General features: G+C 33.0%; 1 protein-coding gene across 1 annotated transcript; it reads left to right on the top strand.

Annotated features, from left to right (window-relative positions):
* The first annotated feature begins 12,700 nt into the window (after positions 1-12,700).
* On the top strand, positions 12,701-15,152 carry LOC143254920 (guanylate cyclase 2G-like). Its single transcript, XM_076509830.1, has 2 exons — positions 12,701-13,364; positions 15,121-15,152. The coding sequence occupies exons 1-2, from the start codon at positions 12,713-12,715 to the stop codon at positions 15,150-15,152; spliced, it is 684 nt and encodes a 227-aa protein (XP_076365945.1). The 5' UTR covers positions 12,701-12,712.
* The last annotated feature ends 2,785 nt before the right edge of the window (positions 15,153-17,937 follow it).

The following is a 17,937-nucleotide window of genomic DNA, read 5'->3' as shown; positions in this document are numbered from 1 at the left end:
GGTGGCAAAGACATATTAGCGAAAGTTGTAATCATATACAAAAAAAATTCACTATTTCTGAGTTGTGAATGGTGGACTTAAGGATGTGTGGCCCCAGGGCCTAATAATTTTATGGCCCTACTTCCTACGTAATTTTACATAAAATTAAATTATTAACAGGCACCCATTAAGACCATGCGCATTGAGGATAATCCCCATCTAAATACGCCACTGTGAGTTGGGCAAGTACATTTAGCTTAAATATAATTTTTGTTCTAGGCTTTCGCGATCATTCTTGTTGTGAAAGCATATAATAAAACGAGTACCCTGTGTTGTCATTTCCGCTTTGAACCAGTGAGCTGAAGTGTTTAATAACTGGATGGTTGCTCATTTCATACACCAGTTAACTGTTCTATATTTATAAGAAATATCATAATATGTGTTGTTCATTTCGTACACCAGTTAACTGTGCTATATATATAACAAGTAACAGAATATTAACTGTGCTATATATATAACAAGTATCAAAATATTAACTGTGCTATATATATAACAAGTATCAGAATATTAACTGTGCTCTATATATAACAAGTATTAAAATATTAACTATGCTATATATATAACAAGTATCAGAATATTAACTGTCCTATATATATAACAAGTATCAAAATATTAACTGTGCTATATATATAACAAGTATCAAAATATTAACTGTGCTATATATATAACAAGTATCAGAATATTAACTGTGCTCTATATATAACAAGTATTAAAATATTAACTATGCTATATATATAACAAGTATCAAAATATTAACTGTGCTATATATATAACAAGTATCAGAATATTAACTGTGCTATATATATAACAAGTATCAAAATATTAACTGTGCTATATATACATAATAAGTATCAAAATATTAACTGTGCTATATATATAACAATTATCAGAATATTAACTGTGCTATATATATAACAAGTATCAAAATATTAACTGTGCCATATATATAACAAGTATCAAAATATTAACTGTGCTATGTATATAACAAGTATCAGAATATTAACTGTGCTATATATATAACAAGTATCAAAATATTAACTGTGCTATATATATAACAAGTATCAAAATATTAACTGTGCTATATATATAACAAGTATCAAAATATTAACTGTGCTATATATATAACAAGTATCAAAATATTAACTGTGCTATAAATATATAACTCAAACAAATCCCAATAGATGGGGCCTAAGCGCTCTTCAGAAATATTGAGATAGAATTTCTATCCCGCCTAATGTTACGTAATTACATAAACATTTACACTTAATTAGTCTGTGTGCCAGTATTTTATTTTTCAAGGTCAATGTGATTTTTACTTTTATGTTTGCAACAAAATAAACTCATGAGCATGCGTAATATGTTGCACCTTCTTTGTGGCACCTTCATAGATGATTTTCTAAAATAAGTGTTTCTATGAAACACCTAATTTCTATGTTACTTATGTTAAAATACGTGTTTAACTTATTCTTTGATGACAACAATCGCATTAAACAGGTTCACGAAAAATTCCATTAATCCGAACGAACAATTCACTTGTGACCTAGAATGTCATTACTAAATACGCTTTCTCATGTTTTTTTAAAAATTATCTGTTCCACAGCAAAGCCACGTTAGACTATCTGCTGCGTTCACCACGGAATATCAAAACCAAGATTTTAGCAAATTGAGTCCTTAGATTTATCGGAGTTTTACCACGAATCGTTTTGTTACTGTTCTTACGCGATATCTAGATGGCCTGCTATCTACAGAACTCTTATTAGAAAGCAACAAGTGGAGTCTGAGGTTTGTTTGTTTAAGCCTCACAGTGATGTGAACTAAATAAAGTTATTTATTTTTATAATTTGCTGCCACATTTTTTGCACAAGTTAAATGTGGTATACATATAGTGGTTTTTAAAATATGCTGTTACTAGTTATCTGTGGTATATGTATAAAAAGTGTATCATAATATGTGTTGTTCATTTCGTACACGAGATAACTGTGCTATATATATATATATATATATAAGAGGTATTACAATACGTGTTGCTCATTTCGTACACCAGTTAACTGCGCTATATACATATATGAAGTATCACAATATGTGTTGATCATTTCATATACCAGTTAAATGTGATATACATATAAGAAGTATCACAATAGTGTTGTTCATTTCATACACTGTATACCTGTACTATATATATATAAAATATCACAATAAGTGTTGTTCATTTTGAACACCAGATAACTGTGCTGTATATATATAAGAAGTATTATAATACGTGTTGCTCATTTCGTACACCAGTTAACTGTACTATATATATAAGAAGTATCACAATATGTTTTGTTCATTACGTACACCAGTTACCTATGCTATATATATAAGAAGTATCGGGATATGTGTTGTTCATTTCATACACCAGTTAACTGTATTAAATATATAAGAAGTATCAGAATATGTGTTGTTCATTTAGTACACCAGTTATCTGTAGGTTAACAACACTATTCGATTTAAACAAACTCCAATGTCTCACTGAAATGTAGTTACTGTACAGAGAGGGTCTGTCAAAATTAAGTGCTAAAACATAAAGTCAAAACTATGTCTGTTTTTCTTTGGCTTTTTTGCCCGTTTTCTAGGCTACATATCACCTTTGCAAAGCCTGTTCGTGTTTTTGATTTAGCGCAAAGGCACATTAAGCTATCTGTTGTGTGTATAGTAGGGAATCAAACCCGGTTTTGAGCGTTATAAGTCCGTAAACTTAACGATGATTCACCATGAAACATTTGTTCATGAGAACGCAGAAATTACTATTACCAAAATATCTGTCAAATTTGGCTTAATAGAAATGTTTTGTAACTTTTTTCCAGGTTATCTGTAGATTTAATCTCGAAAATTATTTAATTTCTACGCAAACGTATTTTAAAATATTTTGAAGGTAGAACGTTTGTGTGCACCAGTATTCAGTTTAGTCATTGGCTCAGTGACTGACATAGTTGAAACAGTGATTTAAATATACTAAACGTCGATTACCAATTCTCAACAACAAACTTAAGCCTAGCTGTAGAAATACACAGATAGTAGGATGTGTGCTTACTGTAAAACGTTGAGTGTTTGGTTCTAGGAATGAAATTAAATGATAATTTCTAACTGGGATGGGTTTTTGAAAAGAATCTTTCCATTTCATATCACTCTTCTAGCTTCGCTATACAGCAGGGAAGATTTCAGAAGCAGTGATGTTGTGCTAATCATACTTTTTAACAGAAGAATTCTACACGCACTTTGTAAAATATCCTTCAGTATTACTTATCTTAAAAAACAAAACGAAAGAAAACGTCGTGATTTGCCACGGTTTATTTAAAAAAAGGACTAGTGGAAGCTAATCTTTTGGAAACACGCAAACTCCTTATTGGTCGCTTACACAGTAATTTCTAGAAATGATTAAAAAAAAAACAACTAAAAACATTTTCCTGTTTTCACTATTACTAGCCAGAATACGTAATATATTCTTAATCATAAATGTTACGCGCCGAATGTCATTTTTTTTTAAAAATTACTGGGTGTATTTTGTCGTTATGCAAAAGTTTCGGTACTCGACATAATGTGTTTAAAAAATAAAAGTTCAGAAGACCAAAGTTGGATTATTTCAATGATTCGACGCAATACGAATACACGAAGTCCATCAGCTTATCTTCCAGAGAAAGATCTCTGTCGCGTACTTAATTAGTTGTTTACCATCAAATATGTATGTTAAGACTAGTGTGGTGTATTTAAGGTTTATTCTTTCTCTCTAAGTGGGTTTTTACGAATTTATTTCCATCGAGATTTCGTTATGGATGCGAAACTAGAACAAATATTGGATTTTTTAAGTCTAGTTTTACTTAATCATGGCGTTTATTGTTTGTTTGTTTCATTTTGTAATTCATCCTATCACAACTTCTCAAGCACTTGTTCACGCAGTCTTTCAGTTGAAATCTGTCATGTGTTTAAAACGTAACAAGAAAGAACTTAACTACCTATTAAGCCACATCAGAAATGTATCTGATTTACTGAACCGTTTTACTTATCATAAACTTGTAACAGAAACTGTTTGCAGCATTATGAAGACTGTTAAAATATTTAAAAACATAAATTTCCCATAACTGAAAACTTCAGTTATTTTATTTTAAACTGTCCTATTTCAAAGGTCTTATAAAAAAATAGCCTTTTTCACCACTTTCAACTTCTTCATTCATTCAATCTACAGGTGTCCTGGTTCAGTAAAAACTAACTTCTTGTTAGAGATGATCAATTTTTTTTTCATCATTTACAACTTCATTCATTCGATCCACAGATGTTCTGGTTCAGTAAAATCTTACTTCAAAAGTCTTTTAGACATCAGCTTTTTTATCACATTTATAGCTTCTTTCATTCAGTCTACAGATGTCCTGGTTCAATAAAAACTTACTTCAAAAGTCTTATTAGAGACCAGTTGTTTTTTTCATCACTTACAACTTCATTCATTCAATCTACAAGTGTCCTGGTTCAGAAAAATCTTACTTCAAAAGTCTTATGAGAGATCAGCTTTTTTATCACATTTACAATTTCATTTATTCAGATTAAAAGTGTCCTGGTTCAGTAAAGAAAAACATTATTAAAACACCTAAACAAGGTATACTTCTCATTCGTTTCTTTATAAGTAAAATCCCATTTTATTAATCCGGTTCGGATTATACGTGGATACTATTTTTTACAAATTTATTATAACTGATATCTCTTACTTCAAAGTATGAATTTTTAAATATTGGCAATTCGTCAAAATACATGAACTCATAATGAAGATGAATTGAACAGTTTGTTATTAATAAGGGCTCAAAATAATACCGATACATAAATTCTACTTTCTTTGTCTATATATATATATTAGTGAAAATAAATACATTTTACTGAAGTCATATCGTAAAATAAGTAAAATCACAATCAAGGACTGCGTTAAAAACAGCAAATCCAAACCTCTGACTAATTATATTAGTTTGTTATAACTTAAAAAAAAACAAGCCGAAACGAAAACAAATTATACAAAAAACGCTGCCTCAGCTAAGAAGATCCCAGTGTACAAGTTACAATGCGGGATTAGGAGATGACTGATGAGGTAGAACCCACATTGCAATGGGGATACACCATCTATCAGTCTTAACCTCCATTCGCTAGTCTAACATAAGAAATAAAGAGTAGCAATAGATATGGAATTAGAAAGAGAAATTAGGAGAGCGAGATGTCTGAAGCCCACAACGCTCCACATCCATATCACCCTTCACTGCCTGCAGACAGCTGCGGGAAAATGACTACTCTCCAAAGTAAAGAAGAAAAATTAATTGAATAAAAATAAGATAATAAGGTACTACCATTTGGTGGTAAGGAAACTGAAAACTTACCTCTTGAAGTTAGCATTCCAGCCCTCAATGTGGTACTAACTGATAGCACAGAAGACCAATTATACTACTTTGAAGCGTTCCATCCAGCTACCTAAACAAACTAATATAGCTCCCAACCACCACCCATTCATTAAGCCTTTATATGCGGCAAAGTGTACATCCGCATAAAATCGTGTCAAGCTCTTAAATGACTTTCTTTATAACTAAATATTAATACAAATTGTTAGTAAAATTTCTCGATTTTTTATTTATTTATATTTATTTAATACATTCTTATAGTTGTTACAAAATAATTTAATAATTTTATTTGAAGTTTCTTTATTAAATAAATTAACTATTAATTTTTGTATTAGAATTTCATCATTGCTCACAAAATATTGTAATTTATTACAAATTTTACAATATATGAGTAATTGTGAAGCTATAATGTTTATAACAGAAGGGTATAGTGCATTACTATTAAAAGAGGGTAAACCATAAATTGGAAAGGTAAATTATATCTTCTTTTATCAAAAATATTTATATTGATATCCTTGTCAATTATTTTAATATCTAAATCTAAATACTACGTTTCTGTATCAGATATTGAAGTATTTCTTATTTTTAATTCTGTTAAATAAATAGTGTTAATAACATTATTTATTTCAGGATTATTTATACTAACTAAATCATCGATATATCTGTAAGTTAAGCTAAGAATATCTGGATATGTGTAGTTTTCAATAAATCTATTCTCATAAGAGTAAAGATATAAATTTACTTTACAAGTAGAGTAGTTAGCTTCCATTGGAACTCCTACTACTTGTTTGAAAACCTTGTTATTGAAAAATATATAATAATTCAAAGTACAGAAACGTAATATATCTTTTATGTTCCTGGAGCTAAATATTCTTTCTTCTAGTTCTATAAAAGAATAACAGAACTTTTCTATTATTGACTTGAAAACAAAGATTAAATCTTTTAATTGAATTGTAGTGTGCCATGTAGTGGAATCAAATGTTTGAATATTATTTATTTTTTCACAGTTTTTAGATATTTTAAAATAGATTGATTATTCTTATTACCCAAAAAGTATGTTTTTTTTATTATTAGCACTTACATTTTTACTTTTATCAAGCAAAATATTGAGTAATTTATTTGATAATATAGCTGGTTGATTAATAACACATAACAGATAACACACAGCAACTACCGCCAACTAACTCCTGTCTAATTAATAGTGGGTTTTCACAACCATCCTCACAATGTACCCACAACCTCAGAGTGCGGACCACGTTTTTGCGATAACGAAACACGAATTATAACCATAATGTCTCATAGTCTAGGCCTGCTAAATACTAGGCCACGCCAGAACCTTCGTATTAAAATAGCATTATTATTTCCCAGTTCATTTTAACTTAAATCTATCTTGCATTCAACTTCAGGAAAATCACGTAGTTTCCATAAACCAATTCACATAATCCTTATAACTGATATAACTGCCAAATAGACACCAAGGAGAATAATGTATGACTTCAAACTCACGACACTAAGAAATTTCATTCTCAGTGACTCTTTGAAATGCATCATTTGAATAAGGTTCATTTTATGTTATTTTATTTCATTGACTGTGGAAATGTTTATTTTATATCACACCCGATACGATGTTCAATGTAAGTCTAAATGGTCACCGAACGTTGTCCTATACCCAGATGATTTGTTACATATATATATGTAACGACCTCTTTCCGTGTTGTGAGAAGTTAAATCCTCGTTACTTTAACATTCGAAACAAAAACCTTTTAACTTATAAAAGTAAATCTTTGTCCAAACCGACATTAATGATGACTTTGCTTTCAGATTTTTCAAGTTATTTATATCAGTTCTAGGTTATTATTTCAAGTTATTTCGTTCAGTAAAATTTAAAAAAAAACAAACAATAATTACAGCTTTTCTATTTTAATTTAAATATTAAACGTGACAATTCACATTCGAAATTAAATATTTGGAGAGGAGAGACACCTTAGCTACAAGACACTACATTTTGTTTTTTTTTTGTTTTTTTTAATTTCGCACAAAGCTCCACGAGGGCTGTCTGCGCTAGTCATCCCTAATTTATCCGTATAAGACTAGAAGGAGGGCAGCTATTCATTACTACCCAGCCAAATTCCAATTATTGGGATACTCTTTTACCAACGAATAGCGGAATTGATCGTAACTTTATAACGTCTCCACGACTGAAAGGGCGATCACGTTTGATGTGACGGGGATTCGAACCCGCGACCCTCAGTTTACGACCACATGGCCATGCTGGGCCCATAGTTTGTTAGAGATTGCTTATTATATGATTCAACACTTTCTTATCTGTTCCTGGTAAGCTCTGTGCATTTCTTTGCTGATTTCTGTCTATTGTGTTTTGGTTTAATTAGCGATTTTCTTAACTTTTCCTGTGGTCTACCTCCTTTATAATCTTCTCTAACACTCTCCTGTTCTAATGTTATCTCTTTTTAAGTAGAGTTCTCCCCCTTCAAGTGGCTCGACGTTAAGTCTTTAGGCTTACAACGAATGAAGATCGGGTTTTGATACATGTTATGAGCACAGCACAGATAGGCCATTATGTAACTTTGTGTCTAATTACAAATAAATAAACTTTTAAAAAAGAATATTTTATCACAATTTACAGCTTTTACAGTAAGTGAGATTAGTTTTTACTATGAAAGTTGTAAATTGTAATAAGATATATCTTATTGCTGAGTAATTCAAAACGAAATTATCAGTTTTAACACGAGTAATCAATTAATTTAACTTGATTTCAAAGAATGCCGCCTCAAGCTGATAGGTTGGTATCGTCACGTAATGTTACATCATGAGCCCTTATTGGCTTTCTCTTGCTATAAAGGGGACAGAGCATCGTTTGAGATCAAGAGATCACGTTACATTATAATTCCACGCAGGGTGGTATAATAGGAGCGATAGTTCAAAAGTATGCCAATAGGGCAGATAAGTCTAATTTGTTTTACTGGAAATAAATAATTCCAAAATTGTAGGGGCGGTGAGATCATCTATGGTAAACAAGCATATGTTTTCGTTTCTGGTTCTGCCTTATCGTTAAGACTAACTCGAAAGTTTCACTTCACTAACAATAATAAACAAAGCGTTTCTGAACAAGTGAAATTAATATTTTGCAGTTTGTCTCTTTCTATAACGCATATCACGGTTTATTCATACAGTTTGTATAAAGGCATGTCTTCCGTATTAACACATAAGATTAAAACTATATGTATATATATTATGTACCACATATCGAAATAATAAATAATAAATAGTATTATTTCATTATCTTAGCTTCTTAACATTATATCAGTTTATACTTTATGGTTAGGGTCACTTTCACGATCCTGTTTTAATAACAACAGTAAACTCTAGTTTAACTTACAGTATACTTAGAAGATTGTTTTAGACATTAACATAAAGCATTCACACTATAGGTATGTGTACAATACATACAATATACATATAGAGAGAGTTTGAATGTTGTTGTTTTTTTAACACGCCTGCTTCTACACAAGCTGTATACTAAACTAACATATTACTAACTATTTGCATAAACCGTGATTTTCGCTATGGAAACAGAGAAACTCTAAAATATTAAAGTTTTCACAAATACTCCGCTTTTTGTTATTATTGTTCTTGAATTCAAACTACAGAGCTGACCTTAATAATAAGGCAGAAATTAATATTATGTTAAGAACAAGAATAATATATTTGTATAACACGACACTCATAATTAACAACCACATCTGGTAATTTGTGAGTGAACCACATAGTATCCACGCTCTGAAGATGATTTTATTACACACTCCTTTCCTAGTAACATAATTTAGATCTACCTGCTATAGTAACACACTTTGGAATTATTCTCTAAAGTAACCTGACATGCTCAAATAAACCAAACTTTCAGTGGAATAATTCAGGAACACCACAGAATACGATGAAAATATACAAACAGCACAAAAGACCAGCAGTAGAATACGTTGGTCTAGCATAGACTCTGATAAAAAAATGTGTTGTTGTTTGTTTTTATTAAGCACAAAGCTACACAAAAGGCTATTTCTGCTTTGCTCACCTCGGTTATCGAAATCCGGTTTCTTTACTATAAGTTTAAGTTCGCAGACATAACACTGTACTAATGGGAGAGCCTGATAAAAAGAAACCAAAAACAGTACAAAATTAATTCCTCACAGAAGTCTATAAAGTTCCAAGAACCATAAGCTCAGCCCTTCTATATAAACACATAAATCTGTAGTCACAATACAAGTTTTTTCGTAGTTCGAACAATTATTTCTAGCAAAATCTTAAAAAGAACAAACTGTTGCCTTCTCTAACCTGCTCTATCATAAATAATGAAAACATTACAGAAGGCCCTCTGCTTCATTAACACCTACTTTACGTGTACCAAACGTTCACACATTGCTGGAGGTAAAAGTTATATATCATAAGAATATTTGTCATAAAATAATTATAAGTTGTATTTTATGTGTAATTCTCTCGTAGTATACTAGCAAATTAATGTGTCGTCATATTTGAAACTGTTTACAATGTGTACGTCCATACACACAAAACTAAGTCAAGTATAAGCCATACAAAATGCTATACGTGATAGTACGTGCACGGACTTGGCCAAGAGAGTATTAAGAGTATCCCTCACACTGTAACTTATACACAACCGTCCAGCATTTAGCAGAAAATTCACCAAGATGTCGTTGAAAGCGTCGTATGAAGAATCAAAACATGAGCAAAAGAGTGAGGGAAAGATCTTAGGGGGACTGACCCTCCCAGGCCCTGATTAGGATCTAGATCCCGAAATAAACAGTGAAGTGTTTTTTACTAGGTTGTCATGGCTATTTCTTTCTGAAGGTGGGTGTCGCATCGTGATAAGTTTCTAAATTTCGGAGCTGGTGAGCTGTACTCGTATCTCTGTAATACCATCTCAGCGTGCCCCGCATTTTAAGCTGTGGATGAGTTATGAGAATGGTAGTAAATCCCTTACCGTAATTGGTACACTGCTAGTTAATGGCTGTCTTCCCACTTGTCAATAGTTCAAAATTACGAAAGGCGGCAGTTGATCCTAATAAGCTGGTATATATCAAAGAGATTGCATACCCACGCCCTGACACTCCTTTTCGATGTTGCATGCGTTCAAACTGGATAACATAACGTCACATTTCAACTTCGAAAACCGAGAAAACCCTTTTCAAATCCAGAATGATCAATGATCCAGATCACGTTTTATTTGCTTTATGGCGAGCATCAACATAAATGTGTTCATAAACTTTTGTACAAATTCTATCACACTTTACAGAGTTATTAACTCAAAAAGACGAGAAAACGCCTCTATCTACCCATTATAAAAAAAAAAAGTGTTAAAGTTATCTAGAATTCGGATCGTGTTTGGGGAGAACTACCCCACAGCGACTTCTCATCTTGTATAAACGTTTTCGTCTCCGTCGGTGAATCGCTTTTCGAGATACATGCACGTAAACAGACAGACAGACAGACAAATACACACACACACACAGTGACTCAATTACAATAATGGTGAAGGTATGTACCTCTTTCTTAGAACTTGTAATTCTATATTCACCATATACCTGTTATTTGTTACTACGTTTTGGCATATTCGTTTTATCATTTTTAACGTCTTCTATTTGCTCGAACCGGTCTAGTTTATATCCGCTATTTTTACAAAAAACAAAAACCTATCCAAATTACATACAGGATTCAGAGTGACTTTTGTTATCAAAATTTCCACACACTATACGTCAGTTCAATTTTTTCCAATCCATCCGAGGGTTGCCGGTTCGAATCCTCATCACCCTAAATATGCTTGTCCTTTCAGCCGTTGGGGCGTTATGATGTGACGGCCAATCTCACTTTTCGTTAGTTAAAGAGTAGCTCAAGAATTGGGGGTGGGTGGTGATGATTAGCTGCCTTCCCTCTAGTCTTATATTGCTAAATTATGGACGGCTAGCGCAGATAGCTCTCGTGTAGCTTTGCGCGAAATTCAAAAACAAACAATTCAATCCATCTCTTACCAAATCTAAGTTAACTTTGTTATGGTAAAATTGTATAGAGCAACTGTTTAAACAGTGTTTGTTTTGTCTTGCAATTCTTTCAAAAATACGCTTACTGTTTAGGTATATAATCTGCCTTAACCCAAATTTTTTGTGCCCTGAAATACGTTTCAATGGCTTTATTAAGCATCTTGTTGTTGACTGATATGTTTTAAATAGTGAAAAGATCTGATTCTGAATAACTTCAACTGCTAATAGGTTTCAGTTCCTTTTCCACATGTATCCCCCTCAATTGTTATTAAGTTTCTTCCACACATATCCCTCCTCAACTATGAATGGATTTTAGTTTCCTACACTCTTATCTACACCTAGCTGTTAAACTATTTTAGTTTCTTCCCCACACATCCAGTGTTTTTTATTTAAATGTTATTATTAAAACTTGAAATAAAGTTATTATTATTATTTTATTTTGAAATTTGAAATTTTAATTAAGCACAAAGCTATCTGTACTCTGCCCACCAAGGGTATAGAAACCCGGTCTCTAAGTCCGCAGTTATATCATTTTAATTTTATTCCCACACACTTTTCTTTTTGACCTTTCACCTTTTCAACTAACTTTTATTCAAATTATCACAAGTATTGCTTGGCTAATGACTAGGGAGGTTCTCTGACTGAAGTGAGGATAATTTTCCCTTCTAGAAAGATTTTTGCTGCATTAAGATGCAATAATCGAACCTAATGATGAACCGCCTTAACACTTTAAGTGCTAAGTTCTCTCCCCTATAATCGTCTTCTAGACTTCTTGTCTTTCTTCATTTACCTAAGAAACGAGCAAAAAGTTCAAAACATTTAGTATACGTGTACGTGTATAATAAAGAGAAATGGCCGTAGCATTAAGCATGCAGCTCAGTTAATCTGTTATTGATTTTTATGTAAGAATGACATCATCAGATCATCATATGTTTGTTGAAAGTACAACAACAAGTGCTTTAAAAGGAACTGTTGTGTGTATAGGGTACAACAAAGACTCTAAATTGAATTGTTGTATGGATGAGATACAACAAAAAGTTCAGAAGAAATTGTTGTATGGATAAGGAACAATAAAGACTTTAGCAGAAATTATTGTATGGATGAAGTACAACAAAGACTATAGAAGGAACTGTTGTATGGATAAAGTACAACAAAGACTATAGAAGAAACTGTTGTATGGATGAGATTATTAGAGTGGAAATGTTTTTCACTTTGTTGGTTTCAATTATGCCGCTAACAGTGGTGGCGTACACTGCTAAAATAGTTACTATTGTTATTCACAGTGCTCCAAAGGAACCTTTTAGTTACGAAGTGGTCATCCCATCTGTGAACCTGGCCGTCCTTGAGGTCAAGAAACTCTATCCACACATCAAATTTGTAACTTCGTATCGTAAAAATTACACCAACTGCATTTCTCACACTGCCGGAGCGTTAGCGGCCGAAGAGTATTACAAACAAGGCGTTAGCGTATTCGTTGGTCCGGGATGCAGTTTCGCCCTGGATTCCGTTGCCCGAATGGCCACTTATTGGAACATACCTGTATGCACTGCAGCAGGGTTTGACGCCGCTCTCAACGACGAAAACATATTTAAAACGTTCATGCGAATAATGGCTAACACCCAGGCTGTTTCTAGGATGATCATCAGGGTCCTGCAATCCTTCCGATGGCGTCATGCCGAAGTGTTCTATGATAAGAGCATGAGCATAGGTCTTGTGACCGCTAGAGCTATTCAGGCAGACCTGTCTTTAAACAAGTACGATAAAATGGAACTTGAATTCGAAGGTTATTACGAAGTTGAACCGATATTTAACTTTACTGCTGCTTTACAAAAAGGATTGAAAAAGGCAAGAGGTGAGTGGTGTTGTGTAAATACTTCATTAATTATCTACTCATGTTCTCAAAGGTCGTGTTTATTAACTATTCACCATGTTTACTATTTGTCTTAATGACTGTGTGTGTTTTCTTACAGCAAAGTCACATCGGGCTACGCGCTGAGTTCACTGAGGGAAATCGAACCACTGATTTTGGTGTTATAAACCTGTAGACTTACCACTGTACCAGCGGGGGAGTTGTCTTAATGAACACGTTTGAAAGTATTCACTCGCGCGAGCGCGCGTGTTACAAATTACAGTTTGCGAAGTTATAGATTCGCTAACAGATAAATAGAAATAAAAAATAAATAATGAATAAAAGTAATAATAATAAAAAAAACAACGAGAGAGAAAAGAAAAAAAGGGGGCCACCATGAAACCAGACTTCTTACTGATAGGGCAAATAATATATATAAATATATGAAACTAGAACATGGACATTGCCCTGAAAAGGGCCGGAGTAAATTCAGACTACTCTAACCCTAAATCAGTAGCCATACCGAACTACACTTCATGATCATGTAAGTAAAGGAAGGAGGAAGAGGTCAAAGCGCACCTGACCCTCTAGAGTACATAAGATTATCCAAATCTCGAGAGAAAGAGGTTCGCTAAAGTTTATTTCAAGCATTTATATAAATCAAGGTCATTTCTCAATGGTTTTAGAGAATTCTTGTACAAACATCCTACAATATTAATTATAAACAAGAATTTATACGACAGGTTACATTAAACTAAACACGTTACTTAGCTTTCAGTATTTTCTTTTTACCTTCCCCACAGCGCACATAGTCCTCGTGCAGTTTTTTGCAAAGTTCAAAAAACAAACAACCCTTCCCATTGAACAATGTAATTTTAATTAAGAAAGGAAAGAATCTATGAATGATGTAGACAGTAAATACTATTTAGTTGTTGGTTTAACTATTCATTTTAAATTAATGGTTCGTCTTCAAATCCTATCATCATTTTAAAACCTTGGAAAATTAGTTTTTCATATTCTAACTATGAAAAATAATATTAGTGACGACCACTACCGATGGACATTGTAAGAAGTTTAATACCATTAACAACTGATTACTTTTGACAAGGCCCGGCATGGCCAAGCGTGTTAAGGCGTTCGACTCGTAATCCGAGGGTCGCGGGTTCGCATCCCTGTCGCGGCAAACAGGCTCGCCCTTTCAGCCGTTGGGGCGTTATAACGTTACGGTCAGTCTCACTATTCGTTGGTAAAAGAGTAGCCCAAGAGTTGGCGGTGGGTGGTGATGACTAGCTACCTTCCCTCTAATCTTACACTGCTAAATTAGAGACGGCTAGCACAGATAGCCCTCGAGTAGCTTTGTGCGAAATTCAAAAAACAAGCAAACAAATAAAACAATACATATAATAAAAATAATAATAAAATAAATAATATAAAATTATATATTCAAACATCTAAGCACGCCCTCTACATTCCGACATTCAGTTACACAACTCCCTTCAAACATGTGGTCAGTTTCCGGTTAGTTACCTCTTCCTTTCTTTGTGAACCTGACGATGACCGAAGAAGGTCCTCTACGTAAAAAATTTTATCAATCCAAACAAGCCATTTTTACATATATATTTTTCTTTACAAGCGTGTTTTCTCGACATCACTGAGATAGCTCAAAGTTATCTTTAACAGAATTCATATCATTTTTTGTTTACTCGCGAAGAAACGCACGTGTGCATACAATCACAGTCATACTTGTGTCATTTTTCAGCCATAAAACAGAGAAATGTGAAAACACCTTGAAACAGTGAAACACACCTGGGAAAGGCTTAGAAAAAAATATTAAGTAAAGAACGTTTCTCATTTTCTACATATGATTGAGTGATTTTAAGCAATAACTTTCAATGCGGATGAAAACCTTTTTTATAAGTTGAATTATCGTTACTTTATGTTGAACGTTGTCAACGTATATGTTGACAATATGTTTCATCACGAGTTTTTTTGTTTGTTTTCCCCTTTTTGTTTCGGCGCAAAACTACACAAAGAAATATCTGCACCGTGCCCACCTTAGGTATAGAACCTCGATGTTTAGCGTCATAAGCCCTTAAGTTCAGCGCAGAGTCATCTGAGGAGGATACTATCACGACTTAAGTTATATTTATTTATTTATTTTGTATGTAGCAGAGTTAATCATTACAAGTGGTGTTCAAAATATTCGTCAATAATCTATTTCTTAATTACTATTAGCAGTGCAGTTTAACAAAATAACATAACACAATGTTCTGGGACAACAAGGGACCTTTTGGTCTATCTCGGCTGTTCCATCCTCTAAGTCAAACTGAAAATGAAATAAAATAAATATTTTGTGAATGATTCAGTATCTTACCGGTAGGGTTGATTTGATGCTGTGTCATTTGCTAAACAGTAATTTGAAGAGATATTACACCAAGAGTTAAAAGGAACTTTTATTGTTTTAGGGATAGTTTAGGAAGAAGTAAACAGCATTCAACTGTACATTGTAACAAATTTACTATTATAATATCTATTTTAACATCGATGTTTATTTAAGTTAAATGTATATTTAGAAATGTACATAACTTATACTGTTAAATTTATATGGAGAAATTCCTGGCTATTCATTAAAATTAGTAGAAGATTCTCGAGTTTATGAATCAACAATATATGTGTGTACGTAAACACTAGTGTATCGTCAGTATTGTTCTGCAGGCTGAAATTTCTAGAAACTGTTCTCACGCCTATAAATGTAATCAACGCGTCGCGCCAAGAGACAGTGTATATATTATTGATTTGCTACAGTTCGTACACTACAAACCTGTGAATGACACTTAGTAATCAGGAACTTTAGATGTCTGACCAGGAACGTTTATAAATTTCGAGCATTACAAACAGTTTAACTTCAGCAAATTCACATTTTTTACGTCAACATTACATAACTTCAACGGTGTAATGATTCAGCGTGTGACCAGCGAAATAAGAAGTAAACAGAGCTAGCTTGCTCTTTGCCAAGTGAATTATACCTACATCAACCCGAAATTAACTCGCTCATTATAAGCCCTCGATAAAACATCAAGGAAGTTCTAGACCAGAAAGAAGATTTGATACTGTTTGTAAGTTTGTGAAACTTTTGTACATAGATCGTTATTTTCAATGACCGTTGCTATATATTTTATTATTTTCATTGTATAAAAACATATTGGTATTAAGAAAGAAACTGTATGTGTCAATCTTGTTAGCAAGTACCATAAATTGAATACATATTGACATTTGTTTAACTTCTAAAGCTAAATTACAATTTAGCTCAGTTTCAGACTATTTTAAAATGTAGTACGCAATAACGTGAAAATATTTCCTACTTAATTGACTTTCATGATATATTTTTACACAAAGCTAAATGTCTCATTAACCACATAATACTTCCCAAAACATGAGTTAATTCACTATTGATATTTTTAAGCATTAGGAAGTATCCCGCTGGTACAGCAGTAAGTCTACAGATTTATAACGCTAATATCAGGAATTCGATTTCCCTCGATGTACGTAGTAAATAACCCGATATGGTTTTGCTGTAAGTGAAAAAAAAACAAAACACACAAGTATTCAGAAAGTCTAATGAGGATTTTTTTTCTTGATTCGATTTTAAACGTTTATCAAATTAAAGCCTGTTAACATTATTCTTTAATGAGTTCCAAATGACAGAAATCAGATTTATAATAATCCAAAGAAGAAGGTCATATGTAAATGTGGTTTGATATTAAACGTGCATTCGTTTCTCTTAGTAAGTAATTTCGTGCTAAAGGCACAGTTTATGAAAAGACAAATGCACGTCATAACCTAATGTCATGGAACTATCCTTCTTGGGTGTAGCGTAAGAGATGATTCTCTGCACGACATTTTCTCATAGAATTTTGTAACCTCTATCCTGGAATTATTAAGAAAACCAATGCAACAGTATCTGGTTGTGGCATTGCTGATAACGCGGTGTGATATCTTAAAATTGACAGGAGGAGCTGTATATGATGCCAAAATGGCTGGTATCTTTATATCCGATGCTCCCCAAGAGCCATTTCGAATGGAACTCACCAAACCTTCGATAGAGATTGCGGTAAAAAAAGCTCAAAAAATGTATCCGAACATAAAATTTAACGTTGTTTTCCGTGAAGGGTACTCCGATTGTGCGTACAATATTGCTGGGGCCCTTGCTTCGGAACAGTATTTCGTGGAAAAGACAAAGTTTTTCATTGGGCCAGGTTGCAGCTTAGCTCTTGATTCTGTTGCCAGAATGGCGTCCTTTTGGAAAATCCCTGTGTGTACAGCTGGCGGGTTTGATGGCACGTTGGAAAATAAACATATCTTCTCGACCTTGATGAGAATGACCTCGGGTTCCAAAACAGTAGCTGTTATGGTCAATTCAGTTCTGGAGATGTTCCAGTGGCATCATGTCTATTTATTGTTCGACAAGAGTGTAAGCTTCAGTGTCGTAACTGCAAAAGCTATCGACGAAGCTTTCCAAAGACAACATTTTTATAAAGTGTCCATGACCACTGAAGAATTCCAAGGAATAGATTCA

The sequence above is a fragment of the Tachypleus tridentatus genome, chromosome 7 (genome assembly GCF_004210375.1).
Source record: "Tachypleus tridentatus isolate NWPU-2018 chromosome 7, ASM421037v1, whole genome shotgun sequence".
NCBI lineage: Eukaryota > Metazoa > Arthropoda > Merostomata > Xiphosura > Limulidae > Tachypleus > Tachypleus tridentatus.
The sequence above is the reverse complement of the archived record's forward strand: the minus strand, read 5'-3'. Positions and strand labels throughout refer to the sequence as shown.